The sequence below is a fragment of the Anser cygnoides genome, chromosome 16 (assembly GCF_040182565.1).
Source record: "Anser cygnoides isolate HZ-2024a breed goose chromosome 16, Taihu_goose_T2T_genome, whole genome shotgun sequence".
In the NCBI taxonomy this organism is placed as follows: Eukaryota; Metazoa; Chordata; class Aves; order Anseriformes; family Anatidae; genus Anser; species Anser cygnoides.
This window is the reverse complement of record NC_089888.1, coordinates 1,822,068-1,840,483: the sequence shown is the minus strand read 5'-3', so window position 1 is coordinate 1,840,483 and position 18,416 is coordinate 1,822,068. Positions and strand designations below refer to the sequence as shown.

The window sequence follows — 18,416 nt, the reverse complement described above, 5'->3', positions numbered from 1 at the left end:
TCTCAGTCGTCTCAGTGCTTTGCCGTGGCCCTTCCCCAAATCCCAAGGAGCCTCGGAGCCACCCCGTGCCGGCAGGCAGAGCCCAGCAAACTGCACCCAGGGGTGGCACCGGAGCCGATCCATCCTCCCGCGAGCACCGCTCGTCTTCGGCTTGGGCATCCCCTGAGCTCTCCCGGGGACCCGATGGCGACGTTTGGGTTGCGGTGAGCAGCAGGGGAAGAGCCGCCGGCGGCTCTGCTTCATCCCGGCACCCCGGGAGAGGCGAGGTCCCGAGGTCTGCGCCGCCTCTCGTGGAGAACGTCCTCATCTCTGCCCCCCGCAGCAACCTTTACGCATTTGGACCGGCTCGCGCTTGCTCTTTTATTTAAGGTATTTGGTTTTTAGGCTGAACACTTCCTTCAGCCTTCTGTTCCTTCAGCCCTCCCTCGCGGGGCGAAGGGAGCTGGAGTGGCCGCCCCAGCACACCTTCATCCACCATCGCCACGTTGCCTTTTTCTTGCGATGTTAAGTCCAGCTCCCTGAGCCCTGCGATTACAGACTGGATTTGCGCTTGAAAAAATCTTCTAGAAGGAAGGAAAAAGTCCGAAAACATTCGCCCTGCGTGAGAGCTCAGGAACCAGGAAGCGAAGGAGCACGCCCAGGGCCCAGCCCGCAGCGCCCTCGCCGTGCCGGCAGCCGTGGCAGCGCCCGGTGCCCGCGGTCGGACGCCGAGCCCCGGGGGCTTTTGTTTGCTGCTGGGATTAAAAATCGGCGCGGGTAATTCCCCTCCTACCTGGGAGCTGGGCTGGGACGTCGAGTGAGCCGCTGGAAGCATCGGTGCCGCCGCTCGGAGGTTTTAAACAAAGGCAGGAAAAAAAAAAAGGCACCAGGGAGCATGCGATAAGGAGCAGTGACACACGGGCAAGGGCTCCTTCGGTTCCAATTTCTGGTCCCTTTTTTTTTTTTTTTTTTCCTTCTTTTTGAGAAAGAGCAGAAATCGCTGCGGAAGAGGATTTTATTTTTAAACTCCTGAAAGCGCTTTTCCAGAGAAAGGGGAGCTCGCGCTAAAATCGCGGGACGGGAAAGGCTCCTTTGATCCTCGGTCGTTTAATTGGCTTCGTTCGGGGCAGCGGCCGGGGCCGCATCGCCTCTCGTTCCCCTGGGTCAAATCCCGCTCTTTGGGGGCCAGCTCGGTGTTGTAGGGCGAGGAGGCAGCCGCTGAGACCCGGTTCGGGGTCCGGCTCTCCTGTGGCGGTCCCGTTGCCGGCTGGGGAGCACAGGACGCACGGACACCGGCGTCCCCCGCACCTCCGGAGCGCGCCCCCCGGTGCTTCGGGGCCAGAGGAAGGTCCTGGCCCAGCTCCGCGCCTCCCCCTGCTTGGTGCCGGGCGAGCATCGCCCCCGCTGCCCCCGGTCCCCCAAAAAATGTGCCGGCTGCGTGCTGGGCACAGAGGCAGCCGTGACTTTGTGGGCGATTTCTCAGGCGCCGCAGGAAAACGAATCCGCGGGCTGCTGGTGGAGGGGGGGGGACGAAGGGGGGCAGCGGGACGGCTGCGAGTGCAGGCGGCCAGGCCCCCGAGCGGCGGCGGCGGCGGCGTTATTCTTAGCCACCCCGGGGTGTTGAGTTTCGAGGGCTTGTTTACTGCGGTGCTGCCGAGCTCGCGGGGACGGCCAGGGGCAGCTCCCCCCCCTCCACAGCCGGGCACCGCAAAGGGGGGGTCAGATTCAGCCGGCCCCCACCTTGGCGGCTACAGGAGGGTGGCAAACCCGCACCGACAGCCCCGGTACGGGCAGCACCGAGCCTCGTGCAGCCCCGTGGGTGCCTGCTCCATCCCCCGGTGCCCCCCCCAGGGACCTCCCTCGCTGCCCACCGCCCCCCCCCACACACACACCCTGGTGCCCCCCCCCGCCGCCGCCGGCCGCACGCTCACCACCGAGCTGCCGCTGCCCCGGGGCCGCGCGCTGAGTGTCAGAAGCAGCTGAAGGAGCCCCGGACCCAAAGCGAGGACGTTCGTCCGCCGCCGGGGCGGTTCGAGGAGGTGTCACCTCGCCCCCCGCCCCCCCTTCCCCCCCCCCCCCCCCCCCCCAGGCTTTTTCTTTAATCAAGCCAGTGCTATTAATATCAGGTAATGAACGTAATCTCTGGGTTAAGCTATCCTCTTATGCACGCCGACCGCTCCGCGGCTCCCAGCAGAACACCTCCACTCCGGCCCCTTTGCCCCCCCCGGGGTCCTGCTGGGGTCGGCGCCCCCCCCCCAGCCACGCGGGGACGCTCCCTGCATGGCTCGTCCCGAAGCCTCCGAGCCGAAATTCACCCCTCGAGGCTCGCGGCCATGAGCAGCCCCCCGGCTTACGCCAGCGTCCGCATATCGGGCTGCTGGGCCCTGGGGCCCGAAGGCAGGTGAGAGCTCCTCCTCTGCCCCTTTTTGGGGGGGGTTTGGGGTTTTCTTTCTTTTTTTTTTTTTTTCCTGGAGCTGTCCTGGCGAAATCACACGAGGCAGCTGGGGGAAAGATCGGCTTCCCCGGGGGGAGGATTTGGAAGGCCGAAGCTGGCGCCGTGTCTGCAGGGCATGGGACCAAGGAGGAGCTCCCCCCGCGCCGCGGCAAGGTCAGGTTTGGGGTTTTTCCTCGCTGGCTGCAGCAGGGGTGCCGGGACCTGGGCGTACTGCCCTCACCCGTGGGGGGGAGTGGGCACGGGGGGGGTGTCTCCGACCCAGTTGGGCTTCTGGCAAAGCAGCGCCGGTGACGCTGGGGAGGATTCACCTGCAGCGGGGAAGGGAAACGTCCCCGAACCTGGGGCAGGCGGGGGTGGCTGCCCCCAGAAGGGCGCTGCGGGAGGGGGCTCCCGAGCCCGGGAGAGGTTTCTGGCTGTACCTGCCTTGTTCTAGCACAGGGACGTGCTCTCCTCGCACGGCGGGGCTGCAGAGGACGAGGATGAGGACAAGGACGAGGGCTGTGCTCGGCTCCAGCCGTCCTGGCGAGGTCTGGCCGTGCTCGCCGCCGGGCGCACGAAGCAGCCCAGGGGCTCTGGCTATAAATAAGTCGCCTTCCTCCGGGCGCTTCCCTCGTCAGTAGGTGCAGCGAGCGGGCTTTGGCCCCGCTGCGGGGAGCTGTACAAAGCAAAAGAACCGAGCAGGGGAACGAGGGAGCTGAGAGGCGGCCGGGGGCCGCTTGGCCTTCGGAGGGGAGAGCCCTGGCCTGGCAAAGGCAGCCCTGGGGGCCGCGGAGCGAGGACAGAGCTTGAAGTTGGCATTAGGAGAAAAATTGTGACCTTTGCGGGAGTCCGGAGCGGTCACTGCCCCCAGAGCCGTGTTTATCTGAGATAAATCGTGGGGGACGTCGGTTTAAGAGGTGGGGCACGGTTTACGTAAAGGTCCAGAAGCGCTTGGAGGAGAAGAGGTGAAGCGGGCGAGTGCCGGGAACGGGATTAAAGCGCTCCTTGCATCGGGGAGAGCGAGGGCCCCTCTGTTTGTGCCCCCGGTGCCAGCAGCCTGGGTGCACTGCGGGCACCTCGGGGAGAGGAAAACCTTGGCCGCTGCCCGAAATTCTGGGCACGGCCGAAGCCACGGGGGCAGAGCCTCCTCGTCGCCGCCAGGAGCTGAGCTACGCCGATCCGAGGCAGTGCGCCTTGCGGAGCCCGGCCTGCCGCTCTCCGCTCCGCGCGGGCTCCCAAACCAGGAACCTCTTCGGAGGCTGGGTCGAGTCGGTGGCCGCGCCTGGCCTGGGGCTCGTGCTTTCAGCCACAGCATCCTCAGGCTGGGCTTGGTGCTGCGTTACGCCGGGGACGGGAGCCGGCACCTCGCGCCCCTGAGACGCCTGCAGCCCCGGAGGAAAACGGGAGAGGGAAGCGGCCCCCCCGGCGGCACCGCCGCGGCACGGCCCGCGAGCACCCGCGGTCCCGGGAGAGGGGCAGGGATGCGGATGAAAGGAGCGGTTTTATTTTCCGGTAGACAGCCGTGCCTCTGTCACCTCTGCCTTCAGCGAGCCCAAACGATTTTGTTTCTGCGCCAGGTCCTCTGGGGGCTGCTGCAGCGGGTGGGGAGAGCGGGGAGAGGAGAGCGAAGCGCCCCAGCTCCGGGGATGGATGGAGCCCTCTCACCTCGCGCAGAGGGTGATTCCCCCCCAGCAGGTCCCACCCCGGGACCTTGCTTTTATAACGTGACCTCTCCGACGTGCGCGGCTTCTGGGCGAGCTGGAGGCCGGGGGCTCCTACGAGCGGTGGGGGCGACGAGCGAGGCTCCGGAGGTGCTGAGCGAGGCTCCGGAGGTGCTGAGCGAGGCTCCGGATGCGATTTTCACAGCCCTGGCACTTCTGTGGGAGCTCCCGGTGCTGGGGAAGGCGCTGCACGTTGCTGGGAGGATCGCACAGGGCCCCACCACGGCCGTCCCCCCCCCCCGCGAGGTGCCGGCGGCACGCCGGGCGGCTTTGCGCACAGATGGCCGGTCTCAAATTTTGGTCATTATCAGGAATTATCCTAAAAAGGGCTGCGGGAGAGGAGGGGACTGATCTTCGTACCGAAACGGCTTAAAACCGAGCAAAAAAAAAAAAAAAATCTATAAAGCCCTGCGGTTTAAGCCCTTCTGGCCGTTCGGTGCCGGGGCTTCCCGAGCTGGCGGAGTTTTTATCCCCACCCGGCGATTCCTCGAGGCGCCTTGCGGTCGTGCCGGGGGGGGTGGCGTTGGAGGGCAGCCCTCGGCCTCACAGAGCCCCGAGTGTCAGGGGGAAAAAAGCCCCGTTTCCCAGCCGGGATCCGTCCTGCAGCGCTTGCCCGGCTGTGCAGAACTTGGTGCCCCCGGGGGAGCCGCAGCGGGTGGAAATCGTCCTCCCGCTGCGGCTGCAGCTTTATCTCCTGGCCGGCCGCCGCTTTATCGCCTCGCGGCCGCCGCATCCCGCTGCCAAGCGCAGAGCCCCCGGGCTCCCCCCGCTCCCGGCCCTCCCCGCCGCGGGAGGACAGATCGGGGAGAGGCTTTTTACCAGCTCCAGGGCTCCAGCCCTGCCCTGCCCACGCGGCACAGCAGGCACAAAGAGCTTTGCAGCCCCGGGAAGGGTTTTCCTCCCTGCAGCCCCAGTCTGGCTTTGGCGAGCTCGCAGGCCGGTCCCAAGGGGGCTCAGCCCTAAAGGGTGGGAGCTGGGGTGAGGCTGGAGAGCTCCAAGCGGGGAGGAAGAGGGTTTGTGCACGGGGGGTGCGTGGCAGAAGCCGGCTGAGCTCTAGCTCGTGTTTGGCCTCCGTGAAGGGACACCTCGCTGCCCTCTGTAATGGCACTCGGCGCTTTGGAGAGCTCGCGGTGTTTGTTTAACCCCCTTGCTCCCTGTTCCCGTCCCCAGCAACAGCAGCGCCGAGTCCTTGGACCGTCTGTACCCGGCGGTGGGGTCCTCCAAGCCGCCCCGAAAGCGGACCACGAGCCAGTGCAAGTCGGAGCCGCCCCTGCTGCGGACCAGCAAGAGGACCATCTACACGGCGGGCCGGCCGCCCTGGTACAACGAGCACGGCACCCAGTCCAAGGAGGCCTTCGTCATAGGTAGGCAGGGGCAGCGCCTGGCCCGGCACCGTCCCACCTCTGTGCCTCAGCACCCTCGTGTTAGCTTTGGAGCTCAAATTGCTCTGGCAGCGTCGGTGCTGCCCTCCTGGAGACCTTGGGGGGGGGTTTCTGCTTCCCTCCACGCTCCCACAACCTGCTCGGAAGCTGGAGGCTGGCTCCGTCCTGAGCTGCTCAGCCTCAGGGAGAGTCCTCGCGGTTATTCCCAGAGCTTGCAGGTGGGGGGGGGGGTGGATTAGAGCTGGGCAGACCGCAGCCCCTCCTGGCTGTTCTCACAGCTCCCGTACTCGTTGCCTGAGTCGTCACGAGTTCCCAGGGATTTACCCTTGGCTGGGTCTCGTGCCAGCTCTCCCCTTGTTACACAAGCATCACGTGAACGATGCACGTGGCTGGCAGTTACAGCACGCCGGGCGTTTCAAGGATAACCTCTCGTGGCGTCTCCCTCTTGACGTGGCCCCAACCCGGTGCATCAGAGCGGCCCCTGGGCCCTGCCTGGGGTCGGAAGGGAGGTCGTGGCTTCGTTGGCTTCCTCCCTTTCTCTCTGGCAGGCCTGGGAGGAGGCAGCGCCTCTGGGAAGACCACGGTGGCCACCATGATCATCGAGGCTCTCGACGTCCCCTGGGTGGTGCTGCTCTCCATGGACTCCTTCTACAAGGTGAGGCTGCCGGGTTCCTCGGAGCTGCCGTGGCGTTGACCCCCCCCGGTGGGGAAACGCGGCGTGGGTTCAGCGACAGCCTCCTGCTTCCCCTGGCCCCGGGGTGTTTGGGGCAGGAGGAGTAAAGGCTGCCCCAGGGGGGGACGGCCACGCGCCCTGACCTCGTCTCTGGGGACAGGTATTGACCAAGCAGCAGCAGGAGCAGGCGGCCAGCAACGACTTCAACTTCGACCACCCCGACGCCTTCGACTTCGACCTCATCATCGCCACCCTGAAGAAGCTGAAGCAAGGCAAGAGCGTGAAGATCCCCATCTACGACTTCACCACCCACAGCCGGAAGAAGGAATGGGTATGGGACACCGAGGGGCGTGGGACGGGGTTGGGGGGGGGACTGCCAGGGCGAGAGCAGGGTGCTCTTGGCACCCCTGCACCCCACTGCGTGTCCTCGTGGGTCCCTACAGCCTGCTGGCAGAAGCTGGCACGTTGCAAGGGCAGCGGGCTGCGTGGAAGAGGACAGCTGCAGGGATCCTGCCTGCGGCATGTGCAGTATCCCACCAGCAGCTTTTTGGGTACTCCTAGTCACCCCAAAGCCTTGGAAATAGAGAAGGAGCTGGGCGTTCTTCTGTTTTTTTTTTGGTTTTTTGGTTTTTTTTTCTGGAATGGGGTATCTGAACTCTAACCGCGTCAATTCTGCCTCCGCAGAAAACCCTGTACGGCGCCAACGTGATTATTTTTGAAGGCATCATGGCGTTCGCGGACAAGGAGCTCCTGAAGGTGAGCCGTGTTATCACCGCACGTGGCAGGCAGTCCCAGCACCCTGTGTGCTGCTGGGGGGCTCCTGTCCTCCCACGGCTCCTGTCCTCCCTAATGCTGAGCCTCCTGAGGCTCAGCGGCACGGAGGTGGCCTTCTCATCCAGGTGAGCCCAGCTGCCACGTCTTCAGCATGCAGGAGAAATAGGCCTGGGCTCTGGTAGCAGCAGGGAAAGGGCCCCAGGGTTTAAGCAGAGGCCTTGGTCTCTGCCATTCGTGTCCAGGAACGCGGAGCCAAGCGGTGACCTGGTCCCTGGCAGCGACGGCGCGTAAATACGACCCGAAATAGCACACCTCCGCGCCGCACGTCTCAGCTTGCACAGCCAGAAGCAAAGCTGGCTGAGCTTCTGCTCCGCACAGGCTTGTGTTCCCAGGGCGGACTCATCCAGCACTTCAGGCATTCCTGGGAAGTGTTTGGATACATGAAAAATGCTATAGGGGGGGAGTGAGCCGCGCACAAGCTCAGCCAAGCTCAGTCTAGGAAGTTTCCTCCCCTGCCAAGTGAGCGTTTGCGCTGCGCTTTCCTGGAGCAACGATGACCTCCAGTGGACAGCTGGGTAAATCCCCGAGGAGCGTTTCCTCCGAATATCCCTCAGCTCTGTCTCTGGAGGCTCGGGGCAGTGTCACGGATCCCGGCCCCAGAGCTGACCTGCTGTGCCTGGCTCCCTTCCAGCCGCGGCGAGCCCGCGGCTCCCGGGTTAACCCGTTGGTCTCCGTCCTTCCATCCCCTCCTCGCTCTTAAATACCATCCCGCCAAAGCGCTGGGGGTGCTTAGAGACATGCTCTGGAGCAGGACAGGTCCCTGGGGGCAGGCGGCAGTGTCTGCACTGGCAGCGTTCGCAGAGGCAAAGCTCGCTGCAGCCCGGAGCCGTGCAGGGCAGAGCCCAGCTCGGTCGGAGCCATGCTGTGCCTTGGGCTCAGCCTCCTGGCCGTGCCTGCTGGAGGTCAGCTCCTGTTACATGCTCAGCCCGGTGGGATTTCTTCCCTCCCCTCTCGTTCCAGCTCCTGGACCTGAAAATATTCGTCGACACGGACTCGGACATCCGCTTGGTGCGCCGCCTGCGCAGGGACATCAGCGAGCGCGGCCGTGACATCGAGGGCGTCATCAAGCAGTACAACAAGTTCGTCAAGCCCGCCTTCGACCAGTACATCCAGCCCACCATGCGCCTGGCCGACATCGTCGTGCCCCGAGGTACTGCCACGTGCCTGGGTCCTGAGCGGGACCTGGGAGACGCCGTCCCCCTGCCCTCAGCTCTGCCACTGGCGGGCGAGGACAGGAGGGTGGCTGTCCCATGGCAAAGCGAAGGTTTTTGCAGGCGAGCGTCCCCAGACACTGGCCAAAAGCAGGTTCCTGGGGAATTCGTGCTACTTTTCCCTCAACTAGTCCTGCCCTACAAGCACCTGTAGCTTAGCAATTTAAAAAATAGAGGTGACTTCTAGATGTTCAGTAATAGATTACCAAACAGCAATGTAGTAACAGCAGGATTGTCTCCTGCTGGATGATGCTTTGCTAGGGAAATGGGTAGGGTGTGACTTTGAACATAGCGGGGAACTTGGGGAAGAAGCTTGTTTGAGGCACGGTTAGCACTGTGGACCTCACCAGGCCTTCTCTGTTCTGCTTTTGCTTCAGGGAGTGGAAACACAGTGGCCATCGACCTGATCGTCCAGCACGTCCACAGCCAGCTGGAAGAGGTAAGAGCAGCCTGCTGCCCGTGCGGTAGTGCTGGGGCGACCCTCGCTGCGCAGCGGGGCGCTGGGTGCCGAGGTGGGGAACGGGCTGGCTTCCCTCCGTGCTCCTGGGCTGTCCCCATGAACTCCTCTGAGCCCTGCTCCTCCAGGCCGGAGGAGTCTGCCTCGTCCCGGTGCTCTGGTGAGCACAAAGCCACTCTGCACGCTGCGGTCCCGCAGCAGCCTCCATCTCCCCAGGACAGCAAGTCGTCCACGGACAAAGCAGCCATCCTCGAGTGACCCGAGGGATGCGCCCTCCTGCGTCCAGCATCACGCCAAGCCCTGCAGCACTCCTGCTCTCTGGCTCTGGCTTCTCCTCTTGGCCCCCTGCAGCCACCGCTGCACTCTTTCCAATCCACAGCCCGGTTTCCCACTCGTTGGGTGCATCCCATGGGTAGCAAAACCCGAAGTCTTGTCCTGTTTCACCCCCAGCCTGAGCCATGCCCTTCCCCGTCGCTGGCTTTAGCAAGTCATCTTTTCCGTGTCCTGGGCTGGTCCTGACCGGGGGGTTTGAGGCCGGGACCCTCCCATCAAAGGACACTGCTGTGTTGCCATTCCCCGGGCAGCGCAGCCCCCTCCTGCCCCACGGTGCCAGGCTGCTTTGTAGCTTTCATGTTCAAGCTGTGAAGATGCTCGGGGCGATGCTCCGGGAGGTGGAAGCAGCGCAGCCTGGGGACGGAGGCACTCGAAAGCCAAGGGCTCGGTTCCTGCAGGAGCTGTGCAGCCTCTGGTGCCTGTGACAGCACCGTGCCTCCTGTGCCTGCCCAGGGGAGGCTGCTCCGGCACAAAACCACGGTGGAAGGTTCCCCTGGGGACACCCCAGGGCTGAACTCTGGCAGCTCAAGAAGCTGCTTTCTTGCTAAACCCTGCTCCTAGGGCACAGGAGCAAAGCCCAGAGCCCTGGCATCATCGCTGGCGGCAGGTTGAGGGGGGCGTCAGGCCAGGCAGGGGGAACGGAAGTTTTCTTCCAGCCCCCGAGACGTGGCAGGGAGAGCTCCGTAGCCAGCAAATGCTGTCAGCCAGGTGAGGGGTTGGATGGGGGGCTTACGTTTAGCTGGGGAGGGGAAGAAGGGGGAAAAAGCTACATGGGAATGCAGGAAAATATTCCTATTTTTCCTTTTCTTTTGTCTTGAAACGACCGTGTGGTGTTGACAATGCTTAATACCGGTTGCGTTGTGTCTTTGTGTTGCTGCCGCAGCGTGAACTCAGTGTCAGGTAAGAGCCCCTCACTCTGTCCTGTCTGTGCAGCCCGAGGCATTTCCAATGCCAGGCACTGCTTGGCCTAACCCCGACCCGCTGGCGAGACCGACAGCTCACGAAACGCATGGCAAAAGGCCGCCGGTCCCTGCCTTTGGGACCAGCAGGGACGGGGCCGGTCCTCGGGGACGTGTCCGTGCTGCGGGGGTGCCGCCGGCCTGAGCAAACTGGGGCAGGGCAGGTCTGTAGCCGGGACCCTGCAGGAAGGGGGGCTCCGCGTCCCGGCTTTTGCTCTCATTTCCCTTCCTCCTCCAAGACGAGCGGTTTTAGAGCCGCTCTCCCTCCCCAGCCCTGGGGACGAAGCCACGGGAGGGAGGTGACAGCCCCGGGTCCCTCATCGGGTGCGGGCTCTGAGCCCGCCGCAGCCCTCACCGGGGGACTAGGCGGCCAGTTCAGCCGCAGTCCAGCAGGATTGCTCATTTCCCAGTATCAGCAGGTGGATGCCGGAGAGTATAAAGCGATTTACTTAGCCTCTTCAGCGTCTGGATCCAGGTGGGACTGAGGCTCTCTTACTTCCATTAGGCAGCCGGCTAAATTTACGGGTATTTCTGTAGGAAGCGGAGGGGATGCGGTTCTGCAGATGGGTTTCCATTTAGATCTCCATCGTTTTATGGAGACACTTAGCGCAAGTAACCCCAAGATTTACATGTGGCATACAAAAAGCTTTTAAAATACCTTAGATGAACAGGAAAAGGCTCTCCGCTTTACTTATTTCTGCTTAAGCCATTCATTTCCTGGACTAAGCGACTGGACGTTTTATTTTCTCTCTCGTTGTTTGCTTGTTTAACACCACGGGGCCTGACATTTCCATACAAACGCTGCCGTTCCCTGCGTAAGCTTCCCTGGGTGTCTGGAAGTTCAGGTGGGAAGTTGCTCTTTAGCACAGAGAGAAGTCCGTTGCTTAAAAACTTGCAGAGATGACATCAGAGAGCAGGCTAGCGTGTGTGTATATATGCCCATATGTGTATGTGTATATATATATATATAGGATTTCCTTTCTCTCCAGTGATTTTCCTTTTTATCAAATTGGCACTCAGCAGAGGTGATCTCTGAACTTTTTGTGCACCCTATAAACCAAGTATTCAGCAATAGTTGAGGCGATGTGAGGAGTGTAACGATAGCAAATTTGGAAGGATGACTCTGCCCTCTGTGGTAATCAAGGCTGCAGAGATGCGTATGCTCCGTTTCAGGCTCCCGGTTTCCATTTATGCCTTTGCCAGAGGGTCTGGAAGAAAATTCCTGCAAAAAATCAGTTTCTGCTCCCGGCGTCCCGGTGCTTTCGAAGCCGGTGCAGCTCCCGGCGGCCCCGCACAGCCCTGCGCTGGCGAGGGGAGCGAGGTGGATTTAGGGATGGGCACCGGGCTCCGTGCTCTTGGGGTGCCATCGAAAACAATTCCCCGTCCTGAGTGGCTTCGTCCAAATGTCACGCTTGTCGTTCCGATGCCACCGCCCTTTGGTGGCCCTGGGGACGCAGCCGGGCCTTTGTGGCCGGTGGGATAAAAGCTGGGTGCTCCGACCTGGCCTCAGCTCGAGGTGCTGTCCTGGTCCTGAGGGTGGCTGGGCGGGCAGGGGGTGCCTCTCCCTGACCCCAGCAGGTCGAATCCTTCCCTCTGAGCGCGGCGAGGCCCCGGCCCAGGCTGCCCGGAGGAGTTGGGGGTGCCGGGAGGGGTCGTGCCCACGGCAGGGGCAGGAGCTGGGTGGGCTCTAAGGGCCCTGCCAGCCCAAACCGACCTGTGGCTCTGTGAAATGAGTGAATTCTGAGGAGACGAAGAGGATGGTGCAGCCTGCAGGCCTTCCTCGGCCACTGCTGGCTGCCAGGAGCGCCTCCGCCTCCCCGCGCAGCCCCTCAGGGAGCAGGCCGGCTCTTGGTGGCTCTGCAGTCGGGATGCCTCCCGTCTGGCTTCCCTCACGTTTAACCACGGCGGCGCAGGAGGCGCGATTACCTTCACGTGCCCCCTTTCCGCCCACGCCCGGGCGTTTCTCCTCGTGCCCAGCAGCAGCAGCGGGACCCGTGGGTCCCTCGGCCCTGTTTTCTGTCCCTCCTGCCCTACCATTTTAGCAACAAACCCGGCTCTCGGGGCCGGGCGCCGCTCTTTTCAGCTGCCTTTCCCTCGCCGATCGATCCTTCTTCCGCTCCAGGTCTCGATCAGCTTGGCGTGCCCTTTGCCAATTGTTTCTTTAAATATCAGCCCGTGGTGCAGTTTTAATAGCCCTTGTTTGAAATGTCAGCCGTGAAAGCCAGCTGCTGTACGTGTTTGAAATGCCTTGACTGCATCAGCTCCTTTGTAGCTGGATGTCTCTTGTCTGCTTCCTGTTTGATAGCGTGCTCGACAAAGAGCTGATGTTCCCTGAAGCCTTCCTGGGCGATGGTCACCCCCTTTCTCTCTTTCTCTTCGTCTTCTTTTCTTTTTTTTTTTTTTTTTACCTTCAAACCTTTTGTTCTGGGGGGGAAAAAAAAAAAATTAAGTTTCCAAACTGAGACGTTTTCTTGACGTGCTCATGGGCTGCCTGTCTGAATTTTCCGTCGCCGTCCTGCCCCAACGTGGGGGGGGGGCAGGAAGCTCGCAGGCAGGCTGCGGGTGCCGGCTGCGGGGACCGGCCGCCTCCAGCCCCCCCGGGCAGGGCTGAGACCCCCCCAGCAGCCCTGCCCGCGAGCCCCTCTGCGAGGATGGCAGGTCCGGGTGAAGGTCCCGAAGGTCTTCCCGCTGCTGGTGGTGGGTTCAGGGCTGCCTTTCTCCAGTGCTCCCAGTGCTCTCGGCTCTCCGAGGCTGGGGCAGAGCCCCCCGCAGCGTGCTAGGAGCGGGGCAGCCCTGCTGGCGTGCGGGGCGGGTGGGACGAGGCTTGGTTTTATGCACTTGCTTTGGGATTGCGGCGGTTCGAGGAGCCCTGGAGGCGTCGCCCCACAGCTCCAGGAGCTGCGGTACCGGCTGGGACAGGGATGTGGCAGTCCCTGCGGTGGCACGGGGATGGTGACATGGGACAGGGCCGTATCACTTGGAGCCGGGGCGTGGAGAGCGGCGATGACGTGACCTGGCCAGCGAGGAAGGGGCGTTGGAGGCTGTATGGTGCCGGCCCGGGCACTGGGCAGCTCCAAGAGATCACTTAGGGCTTTTTTTTTTTTTTTTTTTTTTTTTTCCCCCCCTTTGACTAATGCCGGTGCTTTCTCCTTTGTTCCATGTCGTGTCTGTCCCTCTCCCCTTAAAACTCTGGTGTTTCCCGTCTTGTCTCCCCGAACGTCCCTCCCACCCGGTGACCAGAGGAAGCTGCGCTGGGATATGTGAGGAGACAAAACCGCTCACGGCGGTGTTCGGGGTGTGCCACTAACCGCGGGGAGCGGGGCGAGGGCTGCGCAGTGGGAGCCGTGGCACTAACCCGGGCGGGGGTCTCCGGCCGGGCTGCACACGGGGTCCCGCTTCGCTGGGGGGCTTCGCGGGCCAAACCGGGGCTTGGTGGGGGGGGGGTGGCGGGGGGGGGTCCCAAGAGTTTTGTTTTTTTTTTTTTCTAACCCCATAAATGAGCCCTGCCGCTCAGCAGCACCGCAGGGAACGGGGTTGCGCGCAGACCTCGTGGCACCCGCACCGAGCACCAGCACCGCGCGGGTGTCGCAGGATGGGTGCGGGAGGCTCGGTGAGAAGCCGCCGACGGCGCTTCCTCGGGCGCAAGCCCCCCCAGCACGGGCTGCGGTGGGCGGCTGCGACCCCAGCACCGGGGCCGCTCCGGTTTGGGGGACGGCGGTTTCCAGCCCAGCAAACCCCGCTGGGGCTGGGAGAGGAGGGTGCGGGTGCCGTGCCGGGGGCTGATCTCTGCCCCCCGCCCCGGGAGCAGGCAGCAGCGCTCACCCCTTGCATCGGTGGCTCACGCCGCGTGGGTCAGCGTTTTTGGGGGCCAGGAGGGGGTCCGGCAGGGCTGGGTGGTGGCCGTGTCCCCAGGACCTGTCCCTGGGCCGGGTCCCGCAGGAGGAAGGGAGGGGGCAGAGCTGCACGGTGCTGCTGGCAGCGCGGTCCCGGCGTGGGGCGTATCCCCGAGAGCGGCTAACCTGAATTTTGGGGACTAACGGAGTGAGCTCGCTTCGCTGACGGCTGGTGTGGGGCCTTGAGGGCTGCTGGTCCCAGAGGGGCGGGGGGGGGGCTCGAGGCAGCGTGCTGGGCTGGGAGCCCCCCGAGCCGGGCTCTCCGGACCCGCAGCGGGGGCACAGCCTGCCCCGTGTGCTCCGCGGTGGCCGCGAGCTGCCTCAGCTCTCAGGAGCGTGCCCCGCGTGGGGGCTCTTGGCTGGCAAAAGCAAGAAGGAGCCCTTAAGTTCCCCCAGGCCTTGGGAATGTCTCGTTTGGCACCGACCGGGAGATGGCTCTGTGGATGGAGGCCTCAAGCCATCGAGCCCTGCCCTCCTCCATTCCTACCCAGTCATCTTCTCTGCCTTCTTCTCCGCTTGTGTGCCTCTGTGTGCGTGTGTGGGCAATTAATCCAGGTTTCTGCTTGATTGGAAATCTTAAATCACCCGGTGCTTTTGTCTGTTTGCTCTCTTCTCCTCCTCCCCGACATCTCTCTGACCGGACGCGGCCGCTGGCACGTTTGTGGTGTGACGTGTGGCTTTGTGACCCCCAGCCCTCCTCCCAGACAAAGTCTCGCTTGCCCATCCCGCCCGGCCTCCTGGAAGCCAAATGGCTGTGACCTTCAGCTCGTTACTGCCGCTCTCAAACCGAGAGGTGACTAATGGGGCTCCATTGTGCGCTTCCCCGTGAATGGTGTTCCCTTGATCCCAGAATAGCTCCCGGCCCTATTCGTTATGTGGAGATGAGTCACACGCAGCCGGCTCCTGGCCGGCGGCAGAGCCTTGAAGCTGTTCCCAATTCGGTATCAGCCCGAGCAGCCCTTAGCAGCAGGCCGGATGCGCTCGGAAGCTCCCGGTGCAGCCGGCGCTGCGGCACGGCCCCGAGCGAGCCGGGGCACGGCCCCGCGGGGCTCGCCTGGCCCGCATCCGATGCTTGGCGCTTGTTTTGGTGGGACAGGGACCGCTGCGATGGCTCCTCCTCACCCCGTGGGTCGAGGATCCACCGCCGGGTCCGGCTCCCGAGCAGGAGGGCGTTCGGATTTTGTTTTCTTGGTAAACTCCGAGCACCCAACCCCTGCCCCTCCGCCACCCTGGGGTCCCGGGCAGGGCTGGCCGCTCGTTCGGCTCGGCCAGATGGCCTCGGTGTGCGTTTGCAGGAGATTTGACATCTGGGAGGATGGCTCCGGCCGTGTGCTGTGCACCAGCCCTCGGGCAGCCTCGCCCAGAGCCCTTCTGAACCGGGTGTTTGGTTTTCAGGGCCGCCCTGGCCTCTGCCCACCAGTGCCACCCTCTTCCGCAGACCCTCAGCGTGCTGAAGAGCACCCCTCAGGTGAGGGGCATGCACACCATCATCAGGTAAAGCCCCCCCCCGGGGCAGGATGGGGCTCGGCTGGGGTGGGCTTGGCTCGGTTTGGGCTCCCGAACCCCCAGAGCTCAACCTGTGCCCTGCCCCGGGGCTTGGGGACATGGGACGGGGGAGCTGGGAGGGGGGCCTGGGTGCAGGAGCGTTGCTGGGGGTGCTCTCAGAAGCACTCGCTGGCCGGAAGGCGCTCCCTCATCTTGCCAGCGATTTTTCTGCTTTTTACCTTAGAACTTTTTACCTTAAAATGCCTTAAAACTCAGCCTGCGGGCCCCGTGCAAACAAGAAGCCGACAGCCAGGCGGGGCAGGGGCTGCCCTCCTGCACACAGCCCCTGCCATGTGCTGGGGGGGGGAACGCGTTTCGGTCCCCAGCTTACGTTTCTTTTCCTTCCCCTCCAGAAACAAGGAGACCAGCAGGGACGAGTTCATTTTCTACTCCAAGAGGCTGATGCGGTTGCTGATTGAGCACGCGCTCTCATTTCTCCCTTTCCAGGTGGGCTCAGGGCTGTACCTGGGTGACGATGCCTTGTCCAGTCTTGCTTTCCGAGGGGCCAGACCAGCCCCTGGCTGTCCCCCTGGCACCAGAGCTCCTCTGAGAGCCGCGTCAGTGCCTGTGGTAACACTTTTTGTGTGTTTTTTTGTAGAGTTGCACGGTCCAGACCCCTCAGGGACAGGACTACGAAGGGAGGACATACAGTGGGAAGCAAGTAAGTGGGAGCAAAAGGTACTGTGTACTCGAAGTGCCAGGTGGGGCTACGCTGAAAGCCCTCTGCCCGCAGGGGAAGGACAGGCCTTCCCCTCTCAGCCCGGCCTCTCAGGGCTTCCACCAGGTCTGGGGTTGGTGCCTGCTGCCACGAGTACAGTACCGTGTATCAGCAGTGTCACCGTGCCACCGCTGCCGTCGCGTTTTGGGAGGCAGCCCGAGCCAGGAGCAGCACAGCCCTCTCCGGGAGCGCTTTGGGGTTGCCCGTGAGAGGTCCCCAGTGTCGAGGCCCAGTGGCACACCGTGTGTACCTACAGCATCGCGCCTTCCCGTTCGTCTTTCCCGTGCTGCAGATCACCGGGGTGTCCATCCTGCGGGCGGGCGAGACGATGGAGCCAGCGCTGCGAGCTGTCTGCAAGGACGTGCGCATCGGGACCATTCTCATCCAGACCAACTGCAACACGGGCGAGCCGGAGGTAAGCCCCGGGGGCCTGGGCTGCCGAGACGTCTCCTGTCCGCTGGGGTGCACGCAGGGGCTGGCTTGGGTATTTTCTGAGAGCTCTTCGGGGATCTGAGAGTCGGTCTGCATTGGGGGTGAGCGCTTAGGGAGCGAGTGCTTTGAATGCTGCCCAAGTGGGCTTTGCCAGCACGTTTGTGCACCAAGGGGCTGGTTTGCTGCCCACGTGTCTGCACCAGCACCTGGCCCAAAGCTGGCAGCTTGGGTCCCAGGGACGGAGAGGCACGAAAGATCCTCCCCTCCCCTAAAAGAAGGGCTGGGGTTGCTGCGTTTGCTCCACTCTGCACATCAGGAGAGACCCCTGCGTGAAGCCTGCAGCCCTCCGGAGCTGATCTCGTCTCTCTCTCCCCCCTGCCCAGCTCCACTACCTGCGGCTGCCGAAGGACATCAGCGAAGACCACGTCATCCTGATGGACTGCACGGTCTCCACAGGCGCAGCAGCCATGATGGCAGTGCGGGTGCTGCTGGTACGGGGGGTATCAGGCGGGTGCGGGGCCGGAGGTGGGCTTTGCCCCCAAACAAAGTTCGAAGGGCCAGCTGCAGCCCCTCCGAGGGGTCTTTCACTGAAGCTGTTCCATCCTCGCAAAGGAGGCTGTTGTGGGTTACAGCAAGAGCTGGAGTGACTCTGAAAGCGCCCTGACCCTGGCTCCTCGTCCCACACACCTCTGTGCTCTCTCTGTGCCTCTCCTGTAGGATCACGATGTCCCAGAAGACAAGATCTTCCTCCTCTCCCTGCTTATGGCAGAGATGGGTGTCCACTCAGTCGCCTACGCTTTCCCCCGGGTGAAGATCATCACCACAGCTGTGGACAAGAAGGTGAATGACCTTTTCCGGATAATCCCTGGCATTGGTGAGTACCTGGGGGTAGAAATGAGCAGTTTCAGAGGAACTTTCGGTGTTTCTGGCCCACTCCCCAAAGAGGTGAAGCCCTGCTTGCCAGCAGCAGCTTAGCCTTGCTTTAGTCTGGCCTTGTTTTATTGAGGGCCTCTCCCAGGTCCTGCTGCCGTGCGGGTGGTGGGATCAACGTGCACGCTGAGCACTGTCAGGCAGCCGTAGCCTCGTGAGCAGAGGGAGCTGTTCCACGTGCCACGAGCCTCATCCTGCCCGAGATGGAGAAGCAAGGCTGGGGCAGCTGGGGCAGACCTGTGCCCACCTCGTTTCCTAAGCTGCCACCTGAAACAAGCTTGTCCTGAACAAGCTCACCGTGTTCTGTCTCACCTCTGCTGTGCCAGGAAACAACCCTGCTAAAACAGCCTCTGGGGTGCTAAAACAGCCTCCAGGCTGCTCCAGTTTTGCTGCTGCACAAATTTTAGTGCCATTCAAGCTGTCGGGTAAACCTGCTTTTGTTTCCTCGCCTGCTGGGCGGCCAGCAGCTTGGAGGGGGTTGGTCCAAGGCTCCCCGCAGAGCTGCACCGTGGTTGCAATCTTTCCTCTTCTCCCCACAGGGAATTTTGGCGATCGGTACTTCGGAACGGACGCTCCTCCTGACTGGAGCGATGATGAAGATGCTCTTAGCACTTAGCTGGATGTGGAGGTGCCTCTGGTGACAGGCAGCTTCAGCACCGCACCTTAACCCCTTCTGTCCATTGCAAAGATTTCTCCTTTCTCCTCAGCAAGCATAGATATTTTTTTCAAATCTTACATTGGAGATCTAGGGCATATTTTTTCAAAGATACACAAATCCTAGTTTGACTTTGTGGACAGTTGCGTGTCCCAGCATAGAGTGGAGTTAATTTATTTTAATTTAAATATTTGCCTATATAACTTATTGGAGATATTTTATAAAGAAAAATAATAAATTTTTTCTCTGGTTTTCTTGAA

General features: G+C 62.5%; 1 protein-coding gene and 1 long non-coding RNA gene across 6 annotated transcripts in view; one reads left to right on the top strand and one right to left on the bottom strand.

Annotated features, from left to right (window-relative positions):
* Positions 1-2,053, bottom strand: part of LOC136786525 (uncharacterized) — a 22,502-nt gene extending 20,449 nt beyond the window's left edge. Inside the window, exon 1 of the long non-coding RNA XR_010825422.1 lies at positions 1,911-2,053. This is a non-coding gene — a long non-coding RNA (uncharacterized lncRNA). The remainder of the gene's footprint in view (positions 1-1,910) is intronic.
* UCKL1 (uridine-cytidine kinase 1 like 1) overlaps positions 1-18,416 on the top strand; it is a 19,960-nt gene extending 1,544 nt beyond the window's left edge. Inside the window, exons 1-15 of one of the 5 annotated variants that reach the window (XM_048074707.2) lie at positions 2,126-2,380; positions 5,305-5,498; positions 6,065-6,171; positions 6,350-6,520; positions 6,874-6,945; positions 7,984-8,173; positions 8,612-8,673; positions 13,224-13,243; positions 15,272-15,370; positions 15,775-15,868; positions 16,020-16,082; positions 16,432-16,554; positions 16,955-17,062; positions 17,289-17,445; positions 18,041-18,416. In XM_048074707.2, coding sequence (XP_047930664.2) covers positions 2,142-2,380; positions 5,305-5,498; positions 6,065-6,171; positions 6,350-6,520; positions 6,874-6,945; positions 7,984-8,173; positions 8,612-8,673; positions 13,224-13,243; positions 15,272-15,370; positions 15,775-15,868; positions 16,020-16,082; positions 16,432-16,554; positions 16,955-17,062; positions 17,289-17,445; positions 18,041-18,117 — 1,776 coding nt within the window. In that variant the 5' untranslated portion in view covers positions 2,126-2,141 and the 3' untranslated portion in view covers positions 18,118-18,416. Of the gene's footprint in view, positions 1-2,117; positions 2,381-2,444; positions 2,588-5,304; positions 5,499-6,064; positions 6,172-6,349; positions 6,521-6,873; positions 6,946-7,983; positions 8,174-8,611; positions 8,674-9,907; positions 9,925-13,223; positions 13,244-14,568; positions 14,670-15,271; positions 15,371-15,774; positions 15,869-16,019; positions 16,083-16,431; positions 16,555-16,954; positions 17,063-17,288; positions 17,446-18,040 lie in introns of those variants that run through there. The other 4 variants (XM_048074708.2, XM_066978608.1, XM_066978607.1 and 1 more) reach the window with 4 other exon arrangements.